The 27,749-nt window shown below is 42.7% G+C and overlaps 1 protein-coding gene and 1 long non-coding RNA gene across 3 annotated transcripts in view; one reads left to right on the top strand and one right to left on the bottom strand.

The window, feature by feature from the left end:
- Positions 1–27,749, top strand: part of TMEM132C (transmembrane protein 132C) — a 203,100-nt gene that overhangs the window by 171,729 nt on the left and 3,622 nt on the right. The window contains exons 5-9 of one of the 2 annotated variants that reach the window (XM_027689249.1): positions 2,214–2,357; positions 16,341–16,546; positions 16,988–17,261; positions 18,322–18,513; positions 27,343–27,646. In XM_027689249.1, the coding sequence (XP_027545050.1) occupies positions 2,214–2,357; positions 16,341–16,546; positions 16,988–17,261; positions 18,322–18,513; positions 27,343–27,646 (1,120 nt within the window). Of the gene's footprint in view, positions 1–2,213; positions 2,358–14,804; positions 14,836–16,340; positions 16,547–16,987; positions 17,262–18,321; positions 18,514–27,342; positions 27,647–27,749 lie in introns of those variants that run through there. The other variant, XM_027689250.1, reaches the window with a different exon arrangement.
- LOC113970388 lies at positions 12,645–14,691 on the bottom strand. Its single transcript, XR_003535162.1, has 4 exons — positions 14,609–14,691; positions 13,667–13,779; positions 13,409–13,480; positions 12,645–13,069 (listed from the first exon to the last, which is right to left on the bottom strand). It is a non-coding gene; the product is annotated as an uncharacterized LOC113970388 (long non-coding RNA).

The following is a 27,749-nucleotide window of genomic DNA, read 5'->3' on the forward strand; positions in this document are numbered from 1 at the left end:
TGGTGCTGTGGTTGGGCTGGGAGCTTCCCTGCAGCCATCCATGGCTGGTGGAGCAGCAAACAGGACTGGGTGTGACACTGTGACATACCCAGGGCAGCTGCTCTATTCCTGGGGACACCCAGGGCTGGGAAATCAGGAGCACAGGATGGGTCAGGGTGCCTCATGGTCTTGTCTGCTGGGCTTCCCACTTCCCTCCTCTTTTTCTTCATGTTTGATTTCATGTTGGGGCCCCTGATGGCTCAGTGCTGCAGGGATGAGCAAAGCTGAGCTGGAGGGAGTTGGAGCAACTCCCAGGCGGGTTGTTGTGAGTTAAACCTGGATGATGGTTTTACTCTGCTGCTTGTGGCACAAAAGTTTCACCTCATTGCATAATCAGGTCTTTATCTTCTTGGCAGTGGTGCAAGGCTTGTTTCTTCTTTGTTTTATGTGTATATGATTTTCTGATTTGTCCTGAACTTCATAAATTAACATTAAATGCAAACATGGGTAAATCCCCAAGCCACAGAGTATGTTTTATATCTGAAATTCCTTTATGGTATTTCTCTTCCTCTGAACCTGTCCCCTTAAATCACATTTCTGTATCAGTAATACATATCAGTTGCTAAAGAAAAGCTGGATCTGAGTACAATGATTTCAAAGCAGAGCTGAGATAGCCTGAAAATATTCCCTGTCGTTTCCACAAACTCTGTTGCTGCTCCTTTGCCCTGGAGTCCTTAGTTCGCCGTGTTTAACACTCAGAGACACAAAAAATAAGGCTTTAAGGAATTGAGACAAAAGATTAATTTTAAAGGACACACAATACTTGCAGTAGCCAAATGCACAATGGAAAATACATTGAACTTGCTTTTTGATGAACCCATGTGAGTTATTCAGTGCTTGTTGCTTTGGAAGTCTGCAGAGAGAAGAGTAGTTGGGTTTGTTACTGAGGTGACTTTTTCCACAAATGTTGAGATCTGCTCCTTTGCATCCTGTTTCTGGACTTGTCAAAATCCCAGTACATGGAAATAAATATTTTTGGAACCAAATTTTCAAGTTTGGATGACAGGAGTGAAGCTCCAAAAGACTCACCTTTCACTGCAGTGCTTTACTGAATGCTGAGTACCCGGCATAATTTGTAGGGGGATGGCTGGGGATGGTCTCTGCCTTTGAAAGTTGGGAGTTCCTGGAAATGGCCTTGGATTTTCCAATAATGTTATTTAAAAATCTAGCTCTGATTTAATGTGTTGGATAGCTTCATTTTTTTGTATGCAATAGGAATAATTTAGGGTTCTTACGCTTCTGGAACAGTCAACATTCCTTTTTTAGCATTTTCTTTTAAGTTTGATGGGATTTCTTATGAGAGCTGTAGGAGAACCTGAGAGATAACAAGTAGCGAGATGAAAAGAAAATCTGACCTAAATTTCAGACTCGCTAAACTTGAATTGAAAACAGTGTCAACAGTATCAGTGCCCCATTTTGCTGCTGTTGACATCAGTGGCTGCAGTCCTCATGACTTCTGTGCTGAGGAATTTGCTGAATGTTTTATTCACTTTATATTGGAAGTTGGAGAAAACTTTGAAGTTCTTCCTGCATGGGAGTCTTGGGAATATGGTGGTGCTGAAACAGTTCAGGAGTCAGAAGAGTTAGCTTAGTCGATGGTGCATTGAGAGGCTTTTATAGGCCTCAACCCCAGTTCAAACTCCAAATTTCCTCGTTATTTTTCCCTGCAGTTAATAGCATCACTAACTCCTTCTGGATTCCTTACATTGCTTCATTGGCCATATCAGAGGAAATTAAATAATCTTGAAACAGTTCCAGATACAAAGTTCACAGAGAGGCCCCGTCTTCGCAGTGGGCTTAGATTCAAAGAGCAGTATTTTTGCTTTTGAGGCTCTTGTATCCCGTCCCAGACATTGCCAGTCAAGTCCATGTTAGTAAAAGCTCTGAACTCGTGTTTTGGAAGGTGAATACTGGGAAAAGCCCCAAAGTAGAAGATACCTGTGATGTGCCTGCCCAGACTGAATTTATCTGCAGTCATGTTGATTGTTATTTAACAGTGTTCAACACTGACTGTGTTTATTTAGCAGATAAAATATAACTGGGGTTTTGCTACCTTTTACCAAGCTGCACCTATTTGAAGCTGAAATTAGATCCTGAGCCACTGAGAACTAACCTGAAATTAGATCCTGAGCCACTGAGAACTGACCTGACCAGCGCTGTTGTTTTGTGTACAGGACACAGAGATTCTGAACACAGCGATTCTCACGGGGAAAACAGTGGCAGTGCCCATCAAAGTGGTGTCCATTGAGGAGAACAGTGCTGTGACAGACATCTCCGAGTCAGTGGAGTGCAAATCCTCTGGAGAAGACGTCATTAAAGTAAGTTCCTGCCATGGATCTGCTCCTGAAGTTTCCTATCGTGTTATACACAAATGAGAAATAGCCTGGGAACAGCTGCTAAATCGGCCCCTGCAAATTAACTGTGCTGCTGCTTCAAAAGCATAAGGAGAGGGATTTTTAAGAAGAGTGAGGTGCAACAGTACAGCCAGCACACTGAGTTTCAGTAGAATTTCAGTGTTTAATTTCCATTCGTGCCCCAATTTTCAAATGTCTTGGTAATTTCACCTCGAGTCCTCTGTGCACGGGTTACATTCAGTGCACAAACAGCTCTGCTGTTCGTCCTGCCTGTCCAGATGTTTCCCATCACCTTTCCAGCTGTGATTATCACCTCCACAGCTGCCTCAGTGGAAGGGATTGGATGAGCCTTCCCCAGCAACCGCAGTGCAAACCCATCCTGGTTGACTTCCCGTTCTGCTGGGAGCTGTTCTGGATTAACAACGTGGTCCTGCACACCAGGGCTTGGGAAGCCCTCACATGGCTGGGCCATCAGCTCAGTGCATGTCACACAGTCCCAAACACCAGGGGGTTGGTTTCATCCAGAGGCAGCACAGCTATTCCTGCTGTAGTCCTGCAGGGAATTCCCAGTTGTGCAGGGAGTCAGTGCAAAGACAGCGCTCTGCCTGAATCCCGGGGCACTTTTCCAAGCAGGATTTCCATGGGGCATGGTTTTTGAGCAGGGGGGGGATTTTAGCCTTGGTCTACAAGTTCTTCAGAATAGTGGTTTTATTCCATGATGTGATTTTACAGCCCACAGTGTGGGCTTTGTGATGATGCACTTGAGGGGTCTTTAATAAGCTCCCAGCTCCCGTGGCTGTGCCGTGTACAAACACTGATGCCACAGCATGACCTGGTACAGTCAGGGCAGCCCTTGGGCTCAGGAAAAACAGCAGAATTCCAGTGAACTTGCAGGATCCAACAGCTGGCTGAACTACTGTAAAATTTATATAGAAGCCATGTAGGTGGGGAAAATAGTCATACTTAGAGCTAAGGAAGCCATTATAGAAGACTTTTACAGAAAGCTTTCTGCTTTCAGTGGATTTTTCAGAGCCAAACAAATGTCTCCATTTTGCTGGAGCTTGAGGTGCTCTCCTATATCAGATGCTTTGCAGAGATTTTAGTCTCTCAGAATTCCTGTTAACATTTTTCCTAAGGTAGTCATGTAACGACAAATCAAAGTGAAAACTGAAATTCAGTGTAGGGATCATCCTGATTGTGACCTTGATGGAAAGCAGATTCCTGAGTAAGAAAAAATGCAAGGATAGCATTCACAAATTAATAAAAAAACACAAAAAAGCCCAAAACCAAAAAAACTCCCACAAACAAAACAAATAAACAAACAAAATAAAAAAACCCTAAACAAACAAACAAAAAAACAAAACACAAAAACCCCCCCCCAAAAATAAAAAATCAAAACAAGCTTATTGTGCTTCCATCTTGCTTAAACAGCTAACAAAGTTTCACCACATAATTCCAGCCCCATGAGGATTTCTTCTTTTCCAACAGTGAAAATGAGCAGTGTTAAGTTCTTCCACTCAGAGGAAGACTCAGATTAGGGAAATATATATATATGTGTGATTTGTAATACATCCCCAGATGATGCATAGAAAATGACAGCGCTGTTGTTTTTCAAATAAAAATCCTTTTGGAAAAATGACTTTGGGGTTTTCAGCTTTGGAGCACATTGATCAAAGAAGAAATGAAATTCCCAAATCTTACAAAAAAAAAAAGAGCGTGTTCTTGCAGTTATTGCAGTACAGCCTTGGACTGTTGCAGTTCTCCAACAAAGTGTTTGGAAAGAGTGTTTTCCTGAAGCACTGTGTCCTTTGATTAGCACTCGGGACCCTGCTGTGCTCTTCTTTTCTACAGAAATTATTTATCTCCACTAAAAGGGTTTCTTAAAATGGAGCCTGTTTGCACGATTGGAGCATTTTTGAAGTGGCTTCCAGAAGCCTCCCTGTCTGGGCACTCTGGAGTTGGAGTGAAACAAATAACTGGAGGCTAACACAGGGCTTTTATTGGAATCGACTGGAGACATTTTTCAGGTGTAATTTCTTTCTCTTCAGAAATGTTTTGAAATTGCTCAGATGACTGGAGAAACTGTCTTCTGTGCTTTTAGAAATATATGCAGACTCTCCAGAGGAGCGTGGCTGTGACATGAGTGTTAACTGCTATAAAACATACAGCTAGTTAAAAAACAGAGCTCAATTAAATGCTTTGAACAAAAGGTTTTGTCCTCTCGTCAGAAAGGAAAAAAGGTGCTTTTTTTGCCCTTTTTTTTTTTTCAATCTAGAATGCTCCTGTTTCTTCCAGGAAATTTCTTTACACGAAGCAGTGGTTTGGGGTTCAAGGCAAGTTGACATGTTCAATTGGTTCAGTTTTTAAAAAGCACTCAGAAAGCTTCAAATGAGCACAGAGGCCTTTCATCCTTAATTCATTTTGAAATTCCCCATCAGGCTTTTATGTTAAATTCTTTAGAAAGATCATCTTCCTCTGCGAAATACCGGTGTAGAGACCTTGTTGGGAATAACCTTTCTGCTTAAAAATAAAATAAAATCCAGTCCTCATAAATTATATCTGTTGGGCTAAGCCCATGGTATCTTCACAAGCACTGGGTGCATGTGTTTACAGTTCATGTTCCCGAGCTTCCATGTCAGAGCAGACCCAAAACATATTTACAGGCATGAAAGCCTGTAGTTTAATTTAAACCACAAACTCATTAAAAAAATAAAAATAAAAATAAAAGGAGTTATTGATGAGAGCTATTGAGATCTATTTCATAGTTAGACATATTATCATGATCAGATATTTTTGTTTGCTTTTAATTGTGTGGAATTTCTGGTAACTTTGGATTCAGGCAAACCTAAGAGAGTTAAACTAGAAGATGATCAGTGCTTATTAACACTTGGCCTTTAATATTTGCATAGTTCATGTAGAGAGCTTAAAGGTAATGTTTGTGCCCAGCAATTTGCCATCAGATAAAAGCTTATTTATATTAATTTTTAAAGTATCTTCAGCTGGGCTGCAATTACTTTGTTCTCAGGAACAGAACCCAGTGGAAATCTAAATCTAAGATCTGTCTACAAACAGGTAATAGTTTCCCCAGTGATAATCATGGTCTGGAGGCAGCTCAGTGCAGTTTGTGTCCTGTCTGAATGTGCTGACTACTACTCCTTTTACTTTTTTTTATTGTCTCATAGTTTCAAGTCCTTACTTCCAAATTTACTGCTGATTTCATGAACTTTAAATGCCTTTGAATGCTCCAGGCCCTCGCACAGTGGTCCAACCTTTTAAAAGTGGACACGAAATTTATTACGGCACTAAAAACGAAGCAACAGCCAAATTTTACTTCACTGGGCTGGAATTTACCAATAGAATCCATATATCTGGATCCATTAATAGTGATTGCAGTTGCATGCACGGGCTTCTTTTCATCTTCTGGAAATTCAAGCGGAACGTGGCTGGTTTTGCCAGTGCTTTTGTGCCGTTTGCTCTGGATCTCAAACACTGCTCCGTGTTCCCAGGTCACCTGGCTGCAAAGAGCAGAGGTGGTTTCATGCTGTGGAGAGCACCACAGTTTCAGGAGACTTGCAATCCTTCTGACATCTCCAGTTTCTGAACTTAAGTTTGGGTTTTGCCGTTAAAACAACCTGAATTCTAAAATCCTCAGTGCTCCATGTGTTTCAGAAGCTGCTGTGAACGTTTTGAGTTTGTATTTCATCATTCTTGAACGAGTTTTTACCCTGTTGCCCCATGAGGGGATGTTGTGCATCATTTTGTGTTCTTAATTGTAGTGCTGGTATTTATAATTGGTAAATTGAGAGTTGGATACCTGTCTCAGTGTAGTAGCCTTGAACTGTACTCTGAAGACCTTATTTATTAGTTCTGTTTATTTTGAAATGGCATTATTAGGTTTGAGGTGTATTCAGGTCAAAACATGGATTCAGGTTATATTAGTCCACATCTGCAACTGTTGAGGATGTCACTGGAAACAGAAACATGGATTTACCTTCAAGATTTCCCTCAATAGTTAATGAACAGTGAGCTCTTGGTTCCATTGGGAATCATGACTGGAAGATGACATTAACAGCAGGTAAAGGCCACTGCAAAAATGTTAGGAATTTCTGTTGGGAGCTAAAATCCAGGACAGAGTGTCACAGCTGTTCCTCTCTTAGTGCTGTTACTTGAAACAAAATCCCAGATCAAAGCACCAGTGAACTGCTGGGGGCTGAAAATCTGGCTGGAGGGTGTTATGGTTGAACTCTGGCTTAATAGCTGGAAAAGCCTGGAACTGCTGCTGGTATCAACACTTTCAGAGCAATAGTGAGGGCAGTAATAGACACCTGTCAAGGTTACAGATCTTGTTTGAAACCCCAATCCAGACATAATTTACACACATGAATAACTTTACTATGAATATTGCTGACATCAGGGAACAGACTTGTATGAAATAGTCATTTAGGATTCATAAATGCTTTGGATATTTTGGCATTTGTAGTGCAGAGTTTATGAAATGAAATTAATTATCACTAAATAGACACGGACTCATGTTGAAATGTCTGCTGTCCATTTGTGAATCCACTCAGATTAAAGGTCAGCCTGGATGCTGTGCAGTGCATGATGCAGGAATGTCTCAGTTGGCCAGTAAGGAAGCTGACAGATGGACATATTTGTAAGAGATAAATAGTTGTGACTAATTGCAGTAATTTATTTTTCAAATTGTATATCTGGAACTATATCACAATAACCTGTTTACTAAGGAAAAGTCATCAGCACTTTATTATTTAGATAATACTTTGCTATTGTCTTAATATACGCAGTCTTACACAAATAACTATGCTTCAACCTCTTCAGCTGTTTATTTAACCACAAAGGAATTTCACTGCTCTTCCTTGCTTTCCAGCAAAGGAGGGCCTAAATATCTGCTGTGTTGCTCTCCACAGGGCTAAATCGAGATTTGGGTCCTTTTGTTATTGAAATTAAAGTGTTACATCACGAACATTACAGAACTGATCTCGTAGGGACTCAGAGCTTCTGGTCCCAAGCACAGCTCGGAGATAATTGTGCTTAGTTCAGTGAAACATTATAACAGATATAGCCAAAACATTAAAATGAGGAACCTCTTAAGTGGCTGTCAAAGGAAAGCTAAGTCTGCTCAAAACAGAGCTTCCCATGGGATCCAAGGTTTGTTCCCTGTGCTTTCTTACCGGCAGCATCTGGAAGCAGACAATGCTGTGGTGGGTTGTGATGAAGTGTGAGGCAGAGAGGGGAAGTTTCAGGAGGTTTTGTTCCAGTAGAAACCCTGGCACCTCATGGGCACGTTGCATTTCCCTCACGGCTTTCAGCCCCTGCTGCACTGGGCAGGGTGAGCCTTTTCAGACCTGCACCTCAACAGACACGTCTGTTCTTTGTATGGGGCTTTATTGCAAAGACTTCAAGACTCGGAGGATTTAGGGCTTCACATTATGTTTTTAGTGCAGGTTATAGGAGAAAATAAAGACAAGCAGCTGGCCAGAAAGAGCTGGTGGTTCCTATCAGCTATTTTGATCGAGGAAGAACACTAACTTCCATTAAAAAGCTCCTACAGTGAATATAATGCAATTGATTTATTGCTTATATTTTACTTAGGTCAAATAAAACCCTGTTTGGAGTTTGCTGGCTAGGTGCAACTGCTGTAGAGCTGAGCATGCTGAGTAATGAGTAGGTGGATAAACTTCTCCTTAAAACAGGTCTCATTCCTAACTCAACCCTGAAAACAAAGGGAGAAATGAAAAGTCACACTAGATGGGGTTTCCAGGCATCCAGTGTGTTCTAATAACAGACAGGCCATACTGTGTGCAGTCACTTCAACTTAATGCTCTCTTCTGTGGTTTTATGGCAGTCCTGCAAGATTCAGTGAGTATGGAGGGGTCAATCTAAACAGCAGCAGCTGCCAGTCCTCCTCCACTGCAGTGGGCAGGGCTGATGTCTCCTTCAGGTACTTCAGCCCACACAGCCACAGCTGTAGCAGCACTCTCATTTTAAAAAATAAAGCAGTTGTGTAACCTTCTGGAAGGAATGTAAAAGTTGCACTGTTCCTCATAAGGCACCTGTGTGTTCATTCTCAGGCTTGCCAGTCTTCCCTGGGTTATCTGCAGAACCAGGATCTGAAAGCTCAGCCCGTGTGAAACAGCACTGAGAGATGACACAGCTACACTGGTCCTGAGCAAGGGTCTGTCACGGGGCTGTAGGGACACACCAGCAGGCTCAGAGCAAGCATGGCATCTCTGCCACATCCCTGCACGGTGCAGATACCCCCCAAGGGCCACTACAAGTCAGCTTTCAGAAGTTTTGTGTTCGGCAACCGATGAACCGCAAACACAGATCCCACTCACCACACCCTGACACAGCCTGAAAACCCTCACAAGCAGCAGCTGCATCTCTGTGGGTCCAAGCCCAGCAGTTTCACTGATGGCTCCCGTTTCCTCTTCTGATCCTGTGTGAACACACAATCGTTTGTGTGAAACTGAAAAGCTTTAGAAACAGGGAAGAAAGTCACAGCATGGAAATGCCATTGTTTTGCTGCTCTGAAGCCCCACGACTCTGTAGGTTTTTCTTCTGGCAAATCTGTTGCTATATTCTGAGCAGAATATCAAATAGAAAGTCTACCTCCTTGCCCTCCTCCATACTTTTCATAGTCCTGTGATTTACTGGGACCAATACACATCAGTAGAGCAGAAAAACTTCAGGGGAGCGTTGTAAAAATGAAGCTTCACCACACATCTGTCAGATGCAAATAGAGCATATAGGGCAGCAGTGTGTGGAGCTTGCAGAGTGTTGTATCATTCATGTACACCACCACTCCCCCAGCAGCCAGCCCCTGTGGAAACTGAAACTCAAAATTGGCATGGTCTGAGATACTTCAATTCAGCAATAAAAGTTGTAAATACCTTGCCGTCTCGTAGTAGCAAAAATTACAAGGGCAGCTGAAGGAACTTTTAAACCATATCCTTGCAGACTTCTCTCCCTGTTATCTCCTGCCTTCACCCAGCTCACCAGCTGCGTTAGGGATGTCAGTGTGGAAAACCAATACATCCCAAATGAAAAATCCAAGCAGAGTAGCAATAATAGTGCCTCGGGTTCCGCAGAAAGTGCTTCAAAATCAACTTCAAAGCTGCAAGAGCAAAACCAGGAAAGCAAATGGGAGAAATAACATTAGTCTTGTGACAGCTGTAGATGTGATGGGAAGATAAGCAGTTTGCTCCAGACCCTTCTGAGTGATGCAGTCAGATAAAACTCTGGTTTGCTTCTGCTTTCCTTTTCTGCCACTGGTTGTGATTTACACATTGTGAATTTGTATATTGTAGATACATAGCAAGTTAGGAAATGACAAGCACTGTGATGTTCTCAAATGTGCAACTGCTGCCCAGACTGTAGGTGGAATTAAACATCATTTCACTCTGGGATCCTGCTTTGCCAAGCAGGATATTTGGGGCCGTGCTGTGTGTATGGGCTGGCAGATCCCCAGTGAGCAGGAGCCAAACTCTGTGTTCGGCCCCATTTTCAGAAATTGCTGGACTCAAGAGTGCACAAAACAAGACAGATTTTGGTTTCTGTGATAATGGGAGCTGCAGAGAGCTCCTGTGGCTCAGTGCAGCTACAGTTCAGCTTCAAAAGCTGGTCATTTGGGAGCAAATAGATGCCCTCCAGTCTCAGCTGGCATTTTGTGCCCCTTTTACTCTCTCAGTTCTGTCTTAGTGAATGATATTCAGTGAGTTCAATGTACTGCTTCTGCTCTGCAAAGCTGCCAGTGAAATCTTTGTAATGAGATTAGATAATGTACAGCCTTTTCCCTAAGAAATGCTCTCTAGCTTTGGGGGGTTTCTGCTTAGTTTTGCTTATCTGGCTGCTGATACTGAAAATGCAGACCCTTCTCAGCAGAGAGAGCCCAAATTGCTTCCAAACTATGGCCCTGATTTTACAGAGTTCTCTTCTTCAGCATTCAGGGCTCAATCCCTGTGTTATTAGTGTGGATTGCTGGGAATGTTGCCTGAGGACTGATCAAAGGGCTTGAACCCTCATTTGGGATGTGGCAGCTGTTTACAAGCACAAAGAAACACCAACACACAAGCCCTGTTATCCACTGAAAACTGGGCACAGTTAATGCTAAGAGAGGCAGCATGGGGCTTAAATCAGTTAATAAAGGTAATACCTGCCCTGTGTCTAGAATGAGAATCATTATTCCTCAACTATGGCAAGGAACAGATCCATTCTTTCGTTGGGTTGCAGGTAAAAACAACTCTCAGGGTTATTCTTGCACATAATGTGAAGAAATCAAGCCTTTAATTTATTAAGATGACAGTCTTATCAGAGTTAAGTCTGCAGGGCTGTATTTACCTTTGTACTCGCCCTGGGAGGGAGCTTGTGGCTTCACTTTCCAAGTCACTGAGCACAGTTTCAGCTGCATCAGTGGGAGTGGGGGGTGGCTCTGGCAAGTCAAGTCACACCAGCAATTAGCAACTCCTGTAACGAAGGTTTCAATTTTAAAGGCTGCTCTAACAGTGTCACAAAGCTGTAAATATCATGGAAGAGCTCAGGTCTGAAGCTTTAACTCTTATCAGACTTAAACAGTTTATTATGAAAAAAATTAATAGTATGGGCCTTGAGACAGCTTCAATTTTCCAGTAGGTTACTGATTATCCAGGATTATGCAGCCAGGCATTGAAATCCTTCTTATGAAGCAGTTGCCTAATGTTCATGTAGCATAGGATTTCCTTTGTGTGTAAGACTGTAGTGTTTAATTGGAATCAAGGCTAGAGAGCTACACGGAGTCTCTCTTTCAAAACCTGTGCAATTTAATAGAGGATAATTCCCTTTCTACAGAGGATGTTGTTAAAAGGAAATCTTAGAAGGAATTCTATAGCAAGGACGTGAATAATACAAAATTCTAAAGAATTGTCCAAAAAGCCTGTGGAATGATTATCACTGTCTGATATTTCCTATAGATTATGTGTCAGTATGTATGGTGGATAAATCATCCTGGTCCTCTGTATTCCTTGATGGAATGAGTGACTGTTCACAAAGCTTGACCTCCATGAGCTTCAATTACCTTTCTGGTATGTCAGAGTGATGGTGCTGTGCTGAGATACACTGAAATTGAGATTTCCTTAAGAGACACTGGGAAAATCTCTTTACTCACAGAAGTGCTTTCATAAATATTTAAACATTTATGTAACCTTTGAATATTTTAGCAACATTTACATTAGTATAACAGAAATGGGTAAATGGGTTTACACACCAAAATGCTAGATTCTGAACCTGATGAATACAAGCACGACATCTACCATTATCATATCTCCTCATTCTGCTCAGTATTAAAATCACACAGGCTTCTACCTAGAAAATGGACTGATGCCTCACCATTTTTCAGTGTCCATAAACTTGACAGGATTGCTGCATGAAAAACTTCCCGTTTTGTCCTTCTGAACTGTCCTTCAGAGACTGGGCCGATATCTCCAGGGGTGAAAACCACTGGGAGAATAAACAAGCTTAGACCAGACCAGACTCTCAGAGGCAGTACCACTCATTTATTTTTAGGTCTTCCAGTTGTCGTTCTTTCCACTCCTGTGTGCGACAGATACGAACCAGAACAGACAGTGTTTCGAGTTCACCATCTTTTGAAAGACAGCCTTAGCTTATATTTGACGTGACATTTGTCTTTTTTAAAACTATCTGCCTCCCCCAGTAATTGAAGGAAGATTTCTCAGGAATCTGTAGTGGAATTTAACCCAGCAAACCCAATATTCTGTGGAAGTGCCAACAGCCCCTTTTATGGCTGCAGAGCCCAAGGCAGTACATTGTCACATCCTTTGTGGTGACCTCAAGCGGCTCTTGCTCCCTTCTTGCAGTTCTGCAATACAGAGGTCGGGGTGGGATCAAGACCTTAATCTGAAATAAGTAAAGGAAAATCCAGAGGTTCTGCATTTGGCTGGTAGCAGAATATCCTTAGTATTCACTTCAGCCAACCTGTTGATTACCAGGTGCAGAGGTACATTCACTCCCCGGATCACAAAGTCACCGAGGGCCGTAGGTACTGATTCAGGAGTGACTCTCTCTTGATTTCCAGGCAGTAGTTTTCTCTGTCAGCTCAATAAAATGTGATTTGTTGCAGAGAGAATCTATCCAAGTCATCTGGAAAGGCAACGGCCTTTGTTACAAGGGGGCACAAAAATATGATGCCAGAAAAAAAGAAAGACAAAGAAGAAACCTCTGGGGAATTGTGCTTAGCCCTGTTTTTTGCTGTCTGCTCCTTTATTTTAATCTGGAGAAAGAAGTTAGAAAAATAGAAAAAAGGGCAAAAGTAGCTGAATGCAGCTTAATAATGAAAGAAACTGCTGAAATAGCATCAGAGAGCTCTTTAAAATGCAAAACTTCTTGCTGATCTGCTACACAGAAAAGAAAAAAACCCAATCACTTAAAGGTGGTGGCTAAGCAGGCTTTCCCTTCATCATTGCTCACTTCTTCTGATGCCAAAGATAAAAAGCATTTTCAGAGGGATGATGTTTTCATAGTAAAAGCATAAATGCTACAGCAGATGAGATACAGATCACTGTTCCCAGAGTCACCAGCTTCTATTAGAAACTCTCTTGGACTAGAGTGGGCAGGACCCAGACATGAGAGCTGGTCCTTGACCTTCCAGGAGCACTGGCAAAAGCCTGGAGGAAAGCAGAAAGATACTTTTGTCTGTGAACATTTTAAACAAATGTACGTTTTTAATTAAGAAGATATTGAGTTCTAATGTGATCCGTTTTTTTGAAGTCTCCCTTCTATTCTTCCTCCGTGATTCCATGCTTCACTGTTTTAGGTTGTTCATACCAGTACTGTGTTTCCATCTCGTTTAACCCCATAAGTCTACACTGAATAACTCCAGAACCAACTTGGCTGTGATGTTATTTCCATCTGAGTTAATCTGAGCTAAAGGGGGTCTGTTGTGGCACCACACAACCCTTACCCCTTTTTTGTGAGGGGCGTCTGCTCAGCAAATCAGACCTTACCTGGGGCTTGCTGATGTTGTAAATTGTAGCAGAATCACTACATCTGGATTTGTTCTCCAAGGCTGAGAAATACTGTTTATTTATTTTTTAAGAGACACTGTGTGAGACAAGGGCAAGGGAAGCAAACCCTCCTGCTCTCATTTTTTTCTGTTAGAGTGAAGCGTAGCTGGGTGTGTTGCTTATAGAAGGTGCAGAATAGTTTTACTTGAATGTTTCATGAGAGTGAGTATCCTTAGTCTGTGGAGAGCACACACACACCTTGTGAATTAGATGCTGAGATTCTTTCTCCCTTTCACCCCCTCTATAGCACTAGTTGGAAAGTGTTGCCTCTCTCTGTCAAAAGCAGTTGATGTTGCTTCCAGAGTGGATTCCTGAAAATAGTTAAAAAATGTACAGTAATACAGTAACACATTACACTATAAGCTTTGCTCCTCCTTCACTCTGGGTGCTACTTCTTTATCAGAAGTACAGGAACAGAAGAAAGAGCATGTGTAAGGACATTAGCAATGCTTGTTCTTGGTGAAAAGAGTAATGTTTTTCCCAGTGCAGCTCCTAAAGACCTGCCCACTGTTGCTGGTGCATGTCCAGTAATAAATATTAACCTGCAGCAATTGTAAAGGCTGTGTGGTGGCTGCAGCAGCCACCTCCTTAGGATGCTGTATATGTATTTGTTTAGCCATTTGTTTGTTGCATACCCATGAAGGCACAGAGCAGCTTTACAAATACAGATGGAGATTGGATCTCAGCCCAGAACCATTTAGGAATTGCAGTTTTGCTACTATTGTTACTGTGTTTTTTCCCTGACAGTTAGATTTGTTCAGTTACTGACAACACTGAGTTTTAGACAATATAAAATCACACATCCAGACCAGACCTGATCAGTCTGAAGCCGAGTATGTTGTCAGAAATCTTTTATCAGCACATGCACGTGGTTTACAATGTGCACAAATAGGCAAGTTGTAAGACACAGAAAGTTCACTTGTTTTCTCTTTGGGTTGAACTCCACAGAAAGGAATGGGATGGAACCAGGTTCAGGACAGTAGTGGCTACTGCTCCAAGCAGAGTTCAATTAGATCTTGCTGACAGTCCTCCCAAAATCTTCTGCTCAAAGGAAGATGAGGCTGGAAAACCAAGAGCTTTATCTGAAGCTGCTTTGTCAAATGTTTCAGACATGGGGTCTTCTCCCCCAGGCACACTCACTACTTCCCATTGGGCTCTAGGAGTTGTTCTGTGCTCCAAGTGCAGTTGCAGTTCTCTGACTGTGGCTGACCATGGCTCCCTGGGTTGTGGTGTTTGCACCAGGGGGGGAATTGGACAGAAAGAATGGAATTGAGTTTCCTGAGGTTACAGAGGAAGACGGAAATTCGAGTCTGTATGAGCCAGGGCTTCCTTGTACCTTGAACTTCATTGAGGATGTTCTGCCATAGGTGACATTCATGTGTGGTATATTATTTACATGTGATTCCCTTTAACTTCAGCCATCTAGGGATTAGGTGTCTGGTCTAAGAGACTTTGTAGGGTCTTCATCTCTGGGGGAGAGACACAGGCAGCTTCACTGAGAGAAACAGTAACTCTGCCAGAATAACACTCTTAGGGAATGCATCATAGAAATGCTTGTATTATGTTGTCTGAAGTTTGTTTTTGCAATCTCACCATCAAATATTTTACCAGAACATGAGCAGTGCCTAAACCCAAAAGAGGATACAAATGGGATGTGTATGTTGAACTGGGAACAGTTTAGCTCCTGCATCTGTGCTCCCAGGGGACATCCATCTGTCTGATTATCCTGGGGACACAGGCATTTCCAGCTGATAATCTTCATTTGAATAAAATGGTATTGGGAACGGGAGTGGGGATAAAAAGGAGCAGATGATAATATAAATATATGTTCAGGTGGGGAAATGCATTGCCACCATTAACAATGCTCATTATGGGTGATGAAATAGAATTCTGACAGGACGGGAGCAAGAGGAGGAGTTGAGATCTGCTGGGTTTGCTGTTAATTTCTGCAGACATACCAGCTCATTTAGTAATGTAACAGCTCCCATTGCTCACCACTTAATGTATGATTAATGTGCCACAGGATTTCCCCAGACATTTATGACACCTTTAGGAATAGAAATGACAATGACTTTATCACATGGAGTCACTTCATACTATCTGCATCCCTCTTAATGATTTATATATTCAGGAGTGATTTTATCACTAGTACTCAGTAACGTAATAAATGAGAAAACTCAATGGTCTGTAAATTACAACATTGATTAAAGAAGTGATTACTGGTATAACTCTTACATGACTATGATAATGCTTGCTTATATTTCAGGACAGCATTTACATATTAATGATAAATCTACTGTAGTGTTTAGAAATACGTTACAGCTTTAATCAAAATGTAAACATTTATAAACAGATAATGTTTATTGCAGAGGAAATGAGTAGACTTCTGTTACCCTTCAGTGGCTGAAATCTACTGCAGAGCCACCTTTGTCTTGGGGACTGAAAGCAACGTCACCCCCCCGATGAAGGTCATCATCAGGGTAGAGCTTTGATTCACTTCTTGCCTCTGTGGAGACCTGTTTGGGTTTGTTGGGTTCCTCTTGACAAAGCTGTGGAGGAGCCTTGCTCATTAAAAATTCCCCAGCACTGTGATGGGCTCGTGGCTCGCTGCTCACAAACGGAAAATCAACCGCCGGCTTCAGAAATAGTACCCAGTCTTTAGGCATCTCCAGCATAATTATGCCTCCTGAGCCAATGAAGGATTTTTGTGTTCAGCTGCTCCCATTGTAAAAGGCCATCATTAACATGCACAAAGAGAAGGGAGCCTTTTCTGTTTGTTTTTGGTTTTGAGCTGCCGGGGTTACACTTTGAGCTTGTTTTGTTGCAGTGATTACCTTTTCTTCTTCCCCTCTCTCTCTGTCCCCTCCCTTAGGTTTCTGACAGATGTGACTATGTTTTTGTCAATGGCAAAGAAATGAAAGGCAAGGTGAATGCACTTGTGAACTTCACCTACCAGTATCTGAGTGCTCCTCTGCAGATCACGGTCTGGGTTCCGCGCCTGCCCCTTCAGATCGACATTTCGGACACAGAACTGAGCCAGATCAAAGGCTGGAGAGTCCCAGTTGTTTCCAACAAAAGGTGGGTTTGAGTTTGCTAAATTTCCTGGCTGGTTTGTAAAATGAATGCAGCACCTACACCCAAAATGCAGCGTCTTTCCCTGAGGAGCAGCAGTCCTGGAATCCCCAGCTTTGCTCTGGACATCTGCAGGTACAATAAGGCTTTTAAAATGGGTGGGAGTTTTGATTCTGTGCATGTGTCTGTCTTGGGCAACAGTGTGGAGCTCTGGTAAGGCCCACTTACAGAGTTGTTGTTTGGACGTGCCAGCTTAGAGCAAAAAGTGGCAAAGTCCATTTGTATGGTCCTTCATCATGGGAGGTAGCCGAGAATCATCAGTGGTCCAAAAAACCAGAAGGGAGGGCTGTTGTTTAAGTGGGTACTCTCTCCATCAGCACTCTAATGCTAGTTTTCAGTAATGTTCTTGAAATAATTTCTTTATGCTTTCTTTTCTTGCAACACAAGGCCCACCAGGGACAGTGATGATGAGGACGAGGACGAGCGGAAGGGAAGGGGATGCACCCTGCAGTACCAGCACGCCATGGTGCGGGTCCTCACCCAGTTCGTGGCTGAGGATTCCAGCCCCTGGGGCCAGCTGAGCTACCTGCTGGGCTCAGACTGGCAGTTTGACATCACAGACCTGGTGGTGGATTTTATGAAGCTGGAGGATCCTCACATTGCCAAGCTGCAGGAGGGCAGGATCTTGATTGGAAGGGAAGTGGGAATGACGACCATGCAGGTACCGTGCTCTGGATGGTGATTCTTGATGATTCTGTGACTGCCACGTTCTGCCATTCCCACAGAGAACCTCCATGAGGTGTATCTCTGCTCTCTTGGAACAGAGTCATCTCCCATTACATTCCCATGACCTCCTAGAGTGTCACACACAGCATTGACCCAACAATAGTGATCCAAGCTAGAGGTGGTCCAAGGCATGGAGCTGGAAGCCATAGAGCCTTCAGAGATGTTTAGGAGAGGCAGCATTTCCAGGCTCAGTGAGAAGTCAGAGAGCTCTTTCCCCGTGTGGGTGCAGGTTGTCACCAGTCAGCTGATGGGCACAGTTTTGACTTTTTGAGACAGGGATCTTTGGATTGTACCAAGTTTAATTTTATTTATTTAAACATTAATTCAGGGGAAAAAAAGTGCAGCCTGGTTAATAACCCTGAAAGGCACAAGTGGCCAACACCCAGTTCTGCCCCAGCTGAACCCTTACTAAAGCCAGTGCATTAAGAGTGAACACAGCCAATCTAGGCTGTAGATATGAGATGAGGAAGGTGGAGAAGTCAGTATGTGCATGAACTGGCTATCCTTGGTTCCCTAAAGACAGCAGCCTGACCCTTCTTTAAAGGGAAGGATATCCTACCACCTTAATGTTCCATCAGAAACAGAAAAATAGACAAACAAGAATTTCCAAGCCAAGAAGTGAAGGACAAATCCCAGGTGTTTCTAACCTCCCTTTGAAGCAGTCGGGAAGTCTGATGAGCTCATTCACATGGGCACACACAATAACAGGGCAAGGAAGTTTTAAATCAGCTCTGCTGGTAAAATGATGCAAATGAGACACGTGGGATAGGATGGCTGTCAGTGTTGGATGCAATGTTCTCAGCCAGAACCTCTCCACTGATGTTTTTCCAGCCCTGCTAATGAAGTCAGACTGCCTTTTCAGTGTGCTCTGCCGTTCTTCCCTGTGCATGAAGCTCTGGAGACAAGAAGGGATGACGACCCTGAAATAACCTTAAGAAAGGTTGTTTTGATTGATCGGCCTTTTCCTAAGTTGGTTCTTTTGTGTTTCTCCAAAGGTTTTGTCTCCTCTGTCTGACTCCATCCTGGCAGAGAAGACAGTGACTGTGCTGGATGACAAAGTGACCATAACAGACCTTGGGGTGCAGCTGGTGTCTGGGCTTTCACTGTTCCTCCAGCCGAGTGCTGCCAGCAGTCGGGCTATCGTGGCTACAACTGTTGCCCAAGAGTTGCTTCACACTCCTAAGCAGGTAGTGCACGCTCTGTATTTACTGTTGTTCCCTTTTGGCATGGGGCAGTGTTTTACCAATGTAAATATAATATATATAATTCATAACAAGTTTAGAAATTAGGCTTTAAAATGTAGGTGTGGTCCGTGTCCATGTTAATTGCTTTGCTCTAGAGATATTCTGGAATTGCCTTCTCATTTCTTCCCTTCAAATACAGACTTTGTCTGCAGTAAAAGTTCTAACTACACTGAATATTTATATTTTAATACCCTTTCTTTAAATAGTGGACATCAGTTATTTTTGCTGCACAGGCAGTCTCTGGACAGTGATCCTGGTTTGCTGTGTGAACATGCCCTTGTTTTCCATGCCTGAGAGCACAGAGTTCTGTGTGTCGCAATTTAATGTTTTGAAGAGCTGTAAAATAGAGGCAGAAGATGGCCAGATAAATTTATTTTCCCTCCTGGAGTCGTGACAGGCTGCCAGGCTCCTTACTGATTTTTGATATGGATTTTGGGGGGTTCATCATCCAGTTCATGTGCTGATCCTACTTAATTTAGCCAGCAAATTCCCATCTCTGTAGAGGGGGTCTTTCAAACAGCGTGTTTCAGGTCACAACCCCAGTGGAAAAGAATATTGGAGAGCACCACCAAATCAAGTCAAACAGTCACTCTGACACAGATTAAATCCAAGGGTCAGTAGCAGTGGAACAAGCTCTGTTTCAGTCAGTTGATTTGAAGGTTGGGACTGAGGACGGTGCAATTAAGTCTGTCCACAGCTACTCCTCTTGCAGAAACTTCTTTTCATCTCACGTAGACAGGGAGAGATCTCAAGTCAAGTTTTATGGCCCATTTTCATGATAATTGCTACCTAATTTTCTGCAACATAAAAATAATTTAGTTTGTTTTATAACTTAGTGACAGGAAAATGTCCAAACTAGAAGGACACGTTGCCCATCTGTTCCATTTACTGCATCCTGTAAACATAAGATGTAATTAACCCATTTATACCCTTTTTCAGGGCTTAGAAAACCACATCTGACACATTGTCTTCAGATAAAGGCTGTAAAAAGAAAAACTGAAGCCTTCCTAACCCAATCCTGTTCTGTAGGACACAGCACCATTAGTCCTGCAGCAGCATTGGAAGAATCATGGCTTTGATTGCAGATAAAAGAGCTTGTGAACCTGGAAAGGCTGCCCAGGTGTTTTATCAGCTTCTCAGATACACAGATTATCTGTCCTGAGTATGTAAAGATATTTATCAACATCAGGTTATGCCATATTGAGCTGGGGCATTTCAGTAGTGCACATCATGACTTCTCCTGTTGTTCATGGCCTGGCAGGATGATGTGACATGTCATTATGTATCACTTCAATTGGCAAGTTATGAAGGAATACAGAAGAGTAAAAATGTGTAAATGTGGTTTGCTCTGAAATTATTTTTCTCAGCATCTGTGTTATGAAACAATTTTAGTGAAATATTTTGTTTAAGCTGATGTTCCTCTGTGAGACCATTTCAGGATCCTCAGGGTGGCACATTTCTGATACAGAAGTGACTGGGCATGCCAGGCTTTGCTTCTGAGCAATCCTCAGAACTGGACAGGGCTGCTGGGCAGTGCTACTGTCCTGCTGACCTCATCCTGGGCCTGCTGTTCACACTATGGTGAAGACACCAACTCTAAAACAGGAGGCCAAAGACAGTCAAGCACCTTTTTCTCAGTTATAGAAGTCAAAAATCTCTTGTTTCTTCTCCAGACTCCATCTGGAAAAAAAGCCCAAAACCTAGACTCTATTAGAAGGCAGTGGAAAGCCTTCTCCACAGCAGGATCTGGGATGCTCAAGGAAATCTGGTTGTTAGTAGTGGTCCCAAATTAGGTTTACCCACTCTTTCTGTGCTCGGTGCCTTCTGTCACAGTTTCCTGCACACCCAGAGCAGCATGTTCTTGTGGATTCCCACTTCAGGCTCTGCATCTCCTCCCAGCCCCTCCAGTCTGGAGCCTGCCCACCCCCATTGCCTCTGCCTGCCTTCCCACCACCTCCTCCTCACCCAGAGAGAGAGAAGTGTCCTGCCTCTTCCCCTGTGAAAGGCTTTGCTGGGAGCATCACTCCTCCCTTTGGGAATTTGTGAGGGTCAGTTCCAGCTGAAGTCCTGACCCTGGTCGTGCTGGGTCACTGAGGGTCCTGAGCACAGTCCCTGGTTTCTGGGGCACTTTGTGCCTTTGTCCTGGAGGCCTGAAGTGATCCCACACACTGCACAATTCACTTTCTACCTATTGTAAGCCACTCATTTGTTCTCAAGCCTAAACCTTACTCAGCCTATAGACAGGGCTTGCCCAAGGAGGGGCTGTTGAAAAGACTTTGCATCTGCATCACCCAAAAAATAAGACAGGAATAGATTTCACACTGTGTTAAAGGAAATAGCACAGGAGTCACAGACATCTTTTCCTTTCATTTGCAGTTTGAATGAAGGATATAACATTTAAGTCACTTTCCCTTAGAAAAATTAATGCAAATGTAGGAATGCTTGTGGCTAAATTTTGCAAGAAGTGACTCATGATTTGGAGTGTATCAGCTGAGATCTTTTTGGAGCTGGAATTCTGAAGGCAAATGCTGAGTGTGTTGTGAAAATCAAGCCCTTTTGAAAGGGTTTTTTCCAAGGAGACAGCCCAGAACTAAGCATATACTTGAATGTTGTGAGGACTTCATTGGTTGTGTGTCTATTCCTCTCAAACAAGTTTATAAAAAAGGCCAAGATAACTCATGCAAACCTTACTGATGCAACTGAAAAAATAACAGTTGAGACAGCTGAAGGTTTTATTTTTCTCAGGAATGATTGTGTTTGTCTCAGCGTTGTCATATGGAAAAAACATCAATGTGTTCTTAGTCAACTGTTTTCCTTTAGCTCCACTTTAGAACCTCCAACAGCCAAGCTCCAGCACAGCCTAGCAAATGCCCTTGGGGAATTGGAGCTGTGGCAGGCTCAGTATTGTCCCCAGCACAGTCAGCAGTGCATCTGTGGAGTGCAGTGCCAGGCATAAAACATCACACACATTGTACTATTCTGGATCTTTCAATATCCTAGGAGTGAATTCAGAGTTTTTGCCGTGGCTTTCTTTCAGTGACTATAATGACTAGATTAGTTCCTTGATTATAATGACCACAACATGTTCTGCATAAGTAGCACAAAGCAGCCAAAACACAAGTCCTGAAAAGTTGGCAGTTTCTCCAAATACTCAGCAATCTAAAGAAGATAAGCTCTTTTTTTTTTTTTATCTTGGATGCCTGAAATTAGATATCTTTATCTATAGCTGGGCAACTAATTACCTGCTGTGACAAGGTGACCTTGAAAGATTCTGAGCCCATACTTTTTTTTTTAATCAGTGGGGAACTCATCAGCACTGAGAAGTGGATCACTGATTTAGGTGCCTAAATGTAGACACAGGTTGACCAACTTTTAAATATCAAAGATGAAGTATCTTCTAAATATTTGGAAACTGTAGCTGTGAGTAATCTATTTTTAGTGGCCATCTGCTCAGGTAGGAAAGCTGTTCCATTTGGCTTGCTGATGGTTGTTAAAATCAGCACTGTTACCATAAAGGCTTCTCCAAAATGTAAATAAAAGAAACCCTACAGTGTTTAAGTGTTTTCTGATTTAAGTGAGCGTCAAGAACTCTCAAATCTCAGCTGGCTCTGCAGGGAAACCCACAGTTATATCCATTTTTTTTGTTGCTGTAGGGTGTTGAATGGGGTCTGATGAACTTAAATGGGCCAGTGAAGAAATAAAAAAACCCCTTTGATAATCAGCTCTGTGTATTAATGTATCTCCCAGTGCTACCAACAAACTGCAGACATTTTCTTAGGGACAAAGAACGATGTTAGTGCTTTCTAGAGGCCAAGTTCTTCTGTTTCAGGTGTGGTGCCTGTTGACATCAGTGGCACGATCCAACCCTGAGGATATGGATGTCTGTCCTCACTCTGATGGGACACGAGGGTGCTCAGCACCACCTGGGCCAGGGTGACAAGCTGGAGTTATTCCCATGTCCCTGCCTTTTGGATTGCCTGTTTTAGCTTATGTCCTTCATGCAAACCTGTTCTGATAATTCACTGACACCTCACAGTTAAGTAACAGACATTAGGAGTATTTTTATGGTGTGGATTCATTACCCCATCCTGGCAGTATAAGTTACACTTAAATTGTATTTATGTCTTCTTTAAACTGACAGAGCAATGTAATGGCTCACAAGAATGACAAAGGAATTAAGCAGCATGGGAAAAGGAGAAAGGATGTATTGTTAGATAAGAATCTGAATTCTCTTGCAAATACAAGCAAATTCCCACTGGAAAGGAATGTCACATTAGCAGATTGGACAAAAAGGAGAGAAAGAAATACACAGTGGGGGAATGCATGGTTTGAATTAAGATCTGAGTCTTGGCTGCCTTTCATTTCCACATCATAACCATCAAGCCCAATTTTTACTACACAAGCCACAGGCTTAAAAATAAATGCACATGTAATACTTTGATATTTCATGTGATAAAACTGCGAGGGAAATCCATTTCAGCATTCCAGTCCCCAGACAGAACAATCAGAGCTGGTCTGATACAAGCTGCTGAGAACAGTATCCCCTTGCCTTTATTTGAGGGAGGGATGTATTTGTTTTCTGCAGAGCCATCCATTTCTTCCCTTTGGTGTCCTGTCTCTCTCCAGGACTGTTGCAGCTGACCCCAGCAATTGAGGGCTTATCCACGAATACTTTTATTCGTGCTGTAGTGAATAAAGACCATTAAAAGGCCTCTTCATTCTGAGCATGGAATAAAATCAAATATACTGATCAATCTTCACATCTGTGTTTCTAAGCAGCAGGATTCTCTAAAATGGAACCAGTCCTATAAACTTCATTCCCCTATTTTTTGCTTGAAGCATGAGACAGTCCTGGTGTGGGGGTGTTGAAGGACACTGCAGTCACTGACAGTGATGCTGCAGATGGGCTCAGTGGAACATCCTGAGATAAGCAGACTTTCAAATGCTCTCTGATGCTTTAGAGGGAAAAAGAATCGTCACTGTGGCTCCCAGATTTCCAGAGGCAACTCATGCAAGTCCCAGCATGGAGGAACTCATTAGATCTCTGGTTGATGGGCTTTCTGCTGAGCTTCCAAACCAGCTCTGCTCCCTGCATTCAGGTTGCCTTTTGGTGTGTGAACCTCCCTGTTTCATCTAGGTGGAACAGACACAGCCAGCAAAAAACAGTGTTTATGGTGACTCATGGCAGGCTTTGGAGCATTTCAGGTCAGAAAATACAAAGTTCCTCTGGGAATGTTGGTTTCCATTAGTGCCATGTTACTTTTCTATCCTTGTAATTTTCCCCTTTGTTTTACCCACCTAAACATTACAAGTGGATAACAAGGGAGATAAAAATACGAACAAAAAGCAAAATGCAAGTTTATGCAAGAAGATTTATCAAGTGGCATCTTTGGACTGATGAACCACCATGTGATTCAAGGCCAGAAAGGGTGGTGGAACTGCCATCAGATCAAGAGCTGGCCACCTTGCTGAAGTTACACCTGGAATGGGGGAAGAGAACAGCAAAGACACAAGGAAAAATGTAGACAAAATCAAGTTGAATATTAGTTCAAAAGATGTCTTGATAAAGGAAGGGTTTTATGTGTTTAATGAAAGCCTGATGATTATGAACAGTGGTTGTGGGAAGTAGTTTCTTCATCTCCCTTGGACTGGATTTTGCTGTCACTAACATGATCTAATGTACATTTTCTGACTCACTTCACATCATCACAGTCACCACACAGACCATCCTGTTCTCCAGGAAACACTGGCACTGCTGTGTCTTTGTGGTCCATTTGTTCTGGGAGTGCAGCTGAGCACGTGTGTGTGTGTGTGTGTGCATATGTGAAGAGAAGAAACTGGAAAAGTGGAGGAAAGAAAGACCAGAGAGCAAGATAATCCCTCAAACTCTTTGTTTATGCTTGATAATTAAAGAACACAAGCATTTGTCACCTCAGTGTTGAGGGCATCAGAGTAGGGGCAGCAACTTTGCAGGTAAGAAGGCTCCAATCCGTCTTCATCTGCTGATAGTAACTGGAGGACCTTGTCAGAGATTGGGAGGGGATTTATTGATGCTGTACATAGGATTTGCAGAAATGGCTCCTTGAAGGACGTGGTACTAAATCATTTATTTTTTTCTTTTTTTTTTTCTTTTTAGCTTTTCAGAATTTATAATCGTTTGGAAATTCGCTTCCTTCCCCTGCCTCTGCCTTTCCTTTAACAATGTGAATGAGAGGAGGTGATCTCTTGCCAAGTAGAATATTTGGGCTGATACAATATATTTTGGCAGGATTTTAAATTCTCTCCCTCTTTCTCTCATTGGTTTTCTTTCCCTTTTAATTAATGCTGTCCGTGGTTTGAGCATGACAACGTTGTGTTGTGAAAAAAATGGTTCTTCCTATGAAGAAAGGCTCTCTTGGAAATAAAAAATGTCAGTGCTGGTTGAAAATAATGGCTAAGCCATTGCACACCTCTGTTCTCTACAGTAAATCACATGTGTGCCTGCAGATTTCAGCTGACTGCCACTTCATTTTTCTCTGTCTCTGCTTCATAAAACTGGGAATGCAGAATAGTAGAGAAATAGCATAAAGAATAGAAGCTGTTTTGAAGTTGCTTGCAGCTTTGTCGGATTCTGGCCATTTGGGCTGAATTTTTCCATGCTGGCTACTTCTGCACATGAAAGGTACCTGAGGGCTGATAAAGCTGAAAGGCATCAAGATAAGAAAAACTAACAGGGATGAAGAGGACAGGAAGGAAGAATATATGGCTTCTCATATGTGTTCCTCTCCAGTGTCTGGACAGAATCTCCAGATCCCTCAAAGATACTGTTGAACCACCAAGGAAACCTGCTTGCATAGCTGGGGCTCTGCAGTGCCAGCTGTGCTGGGTTTGGCTGCCAGGGAATGCACCAAGGATTTGGTGACGCAAATCCTTTTGTAGAGATGTGGAGTTGTGGATGTCCCCAGCAGAGCTGGGAGGAGGCACAGGTCTCATAATTTCCAGCCTTAGCTGGGCAAATGTTGCACTTATTTTCTCATTCTGCTCTCCAAAATAGGGCAGCATTGGCAGGCAGTGCCAGGCCTGTTGTGATAATGTGCTTGGAATGATGCTGGTGTTTTTTCCTTCCTTTGGTTGATGAAAAGTTAAGTGTATCTTCCACACCTCTCCAGTGGCACACGAGGCTGACCTCTTGTTTTAGGGAGAAGGAAGGCAACAGAGTGTTGAATTGCCAGAGGAGATGAATCTTTTCCTATTCACACATACCCATTAAAAAAAAAAAAAAATCCTTTACTTTCCTATGACCGGGTTTGCTCTGCTGTAGATTCCTATGATATAAATTCGAGCTGTGCCCTGTAGCTTTGTGTTTCTGTCTGTTCAGCCATTTCAGGGTTGTTTGTCTAATGAAAGATCAGCTGGTTTAATTTCCTTATGCAGTTCAGCTTCCCCAGTTCCTGAGTTACCCTGGCTCCGTTTCAGCTGTTTGAAGTACATTTGAATCACCAAGAACTTTGCCTTCTTTCCTGTTGTGCCACAACTTATTTTTCTTCTTTCAGCCCCTCGAGAACTTGCTGATAGCACTTTGGAAATCAAATATTCAGTATGGTCCAACCTTCTGCACAGCTAAATGCCCCTTGCTGTTTTCACTGAAAAGCTTTAAATTTAACTGGAAGGGTAGCAATTCCCTTTGTTTGTAACCATAGCATAACAAATGGCAGCCAATTGAAATCCATATTGAGTTGTAAATTTCTATTATGACTGGACATTAAGAGGGTGGCAATATTTTTCCCCAGTGGTGATTTTCAGCCCGGTTGTTCTGACGTACCCAAGTGTAAAGTTTTTAGGGCCATTTGTGGTTTTAAGTGTGGGAAGAAAAGAACTTCACTTTTGTGGGAAGTTGCACTCGGGCAATCTGCCTGCCTGTCTGCTGCCTGAACAGGCAAGACATGGAACAAATAAAAAATTAAAGAAATTTCCTGCAAAGAAAGCTACTGAGACGTGGAGAAATAAATATCTGTATCATCTGGATGGGATTTCAAATGGCAAAGAGCTGACCTCTGGCTTTGTGTTTGCTTCTAATGATGACTTCTAACAGTGCTACCTGCAGAGAACAAAGACAGTCCAATTAAATCCAGACCATTTGTATTTTTATTGTATAGATCATGCCAGAATTCTCTCCCTCCTCTTCTTGACACAAAAATGCAGTGGACTTTTAATTATCTCAAGGATAAAGCATGTTTTACTTAAAACCAGCAAAATGGCAATTGTTTTCTGAGTCTTTTTCTTTCAGGTGAATCTTCTGCTCCAACTGTCTCCAAGCTAATCTGGTAGCTCCTTATTCCTGCCAAGATATTTGTGCCCTGCTTAATTTGACAGCTCCCCATTACACCTGTGCATGGGGAACACGAAGAAAATGAGTGTTCTGTCAAGTGCCTCCAGTCATTTTTCTGGTTTGCTTCTTCCAGCTTTTGTATGACAAGAATTACTTTCTTTATAAATCATGTAAAACTGTAGCTTGTTAATGGGCACTTTGGTATCACGGACATCTCATATCAATTATTTTATATGTTCTTTTGCAAAAACATTTGCAGGAAGGATAACAGTGGAACCTTCAGTGAAAAAATGTGGCCAATTTTCTGCCCCATCAGCTGAAGCTTGGTTTGCTTTAAACTCAGTGCAGAGCCACCATTTTCCATTTCCTCCAGCTGCCATCCCGAGCTGAGGGATTGATGAGCCGCAGTGGGTTGAGCTGTTTTATTTAAGACCCTGCCTTTAACCATACCCCTCTCTTTTCAGGAAGCTGTAGTGAGCACCTGGATCCAGTTCAGCGACAGCTCTGTTACTCCCCTGGACATTTATGACCCCAAGGACTTCTCCCTCTCTGCCGTGTCGCTGGATGAAGGCATCGTCTCCACCCACCACAGCGCTGCCTTCAGGTGGCCGGTTGTGGCAGCAGAGGGTGAAGGCCAGGGCACGTTGATCAAGGTGGACATGATGATCTCTGAAGCCTGCCAGAAGTCCAAGAGGAAGAGCGTCCTGGCTGTGGGGAGTGGCAACATCAAGGTGAAGTTTGGCCAGAACGACGCAGACTCTGATGCAGGTGGGTGCCATGGTCTGAGGGAGGGATGGGGTCGTGACACAGCACGGAGACAAGGTAGAGGTGCAAATGGAATGCTTTATTGAGGGGTGTAGGGGTTTTATGG

This window comes from Neopelma chrysocephalum, unplaced genomic scaffold, assembly GCF_003984885.1.
Source record: "Neopelma chrysocephalum unplaced genomic scaffold, ASM398488v2 Primary Assembly neopelma1_77, whole genome shotgun sequence".
Taxonomy (NCBI): Eukaryota; Metazoa; Chordata; class Aves; order Passeriformes; family Pipridae; genus Neopelma; species Neopelma chrysocephalum.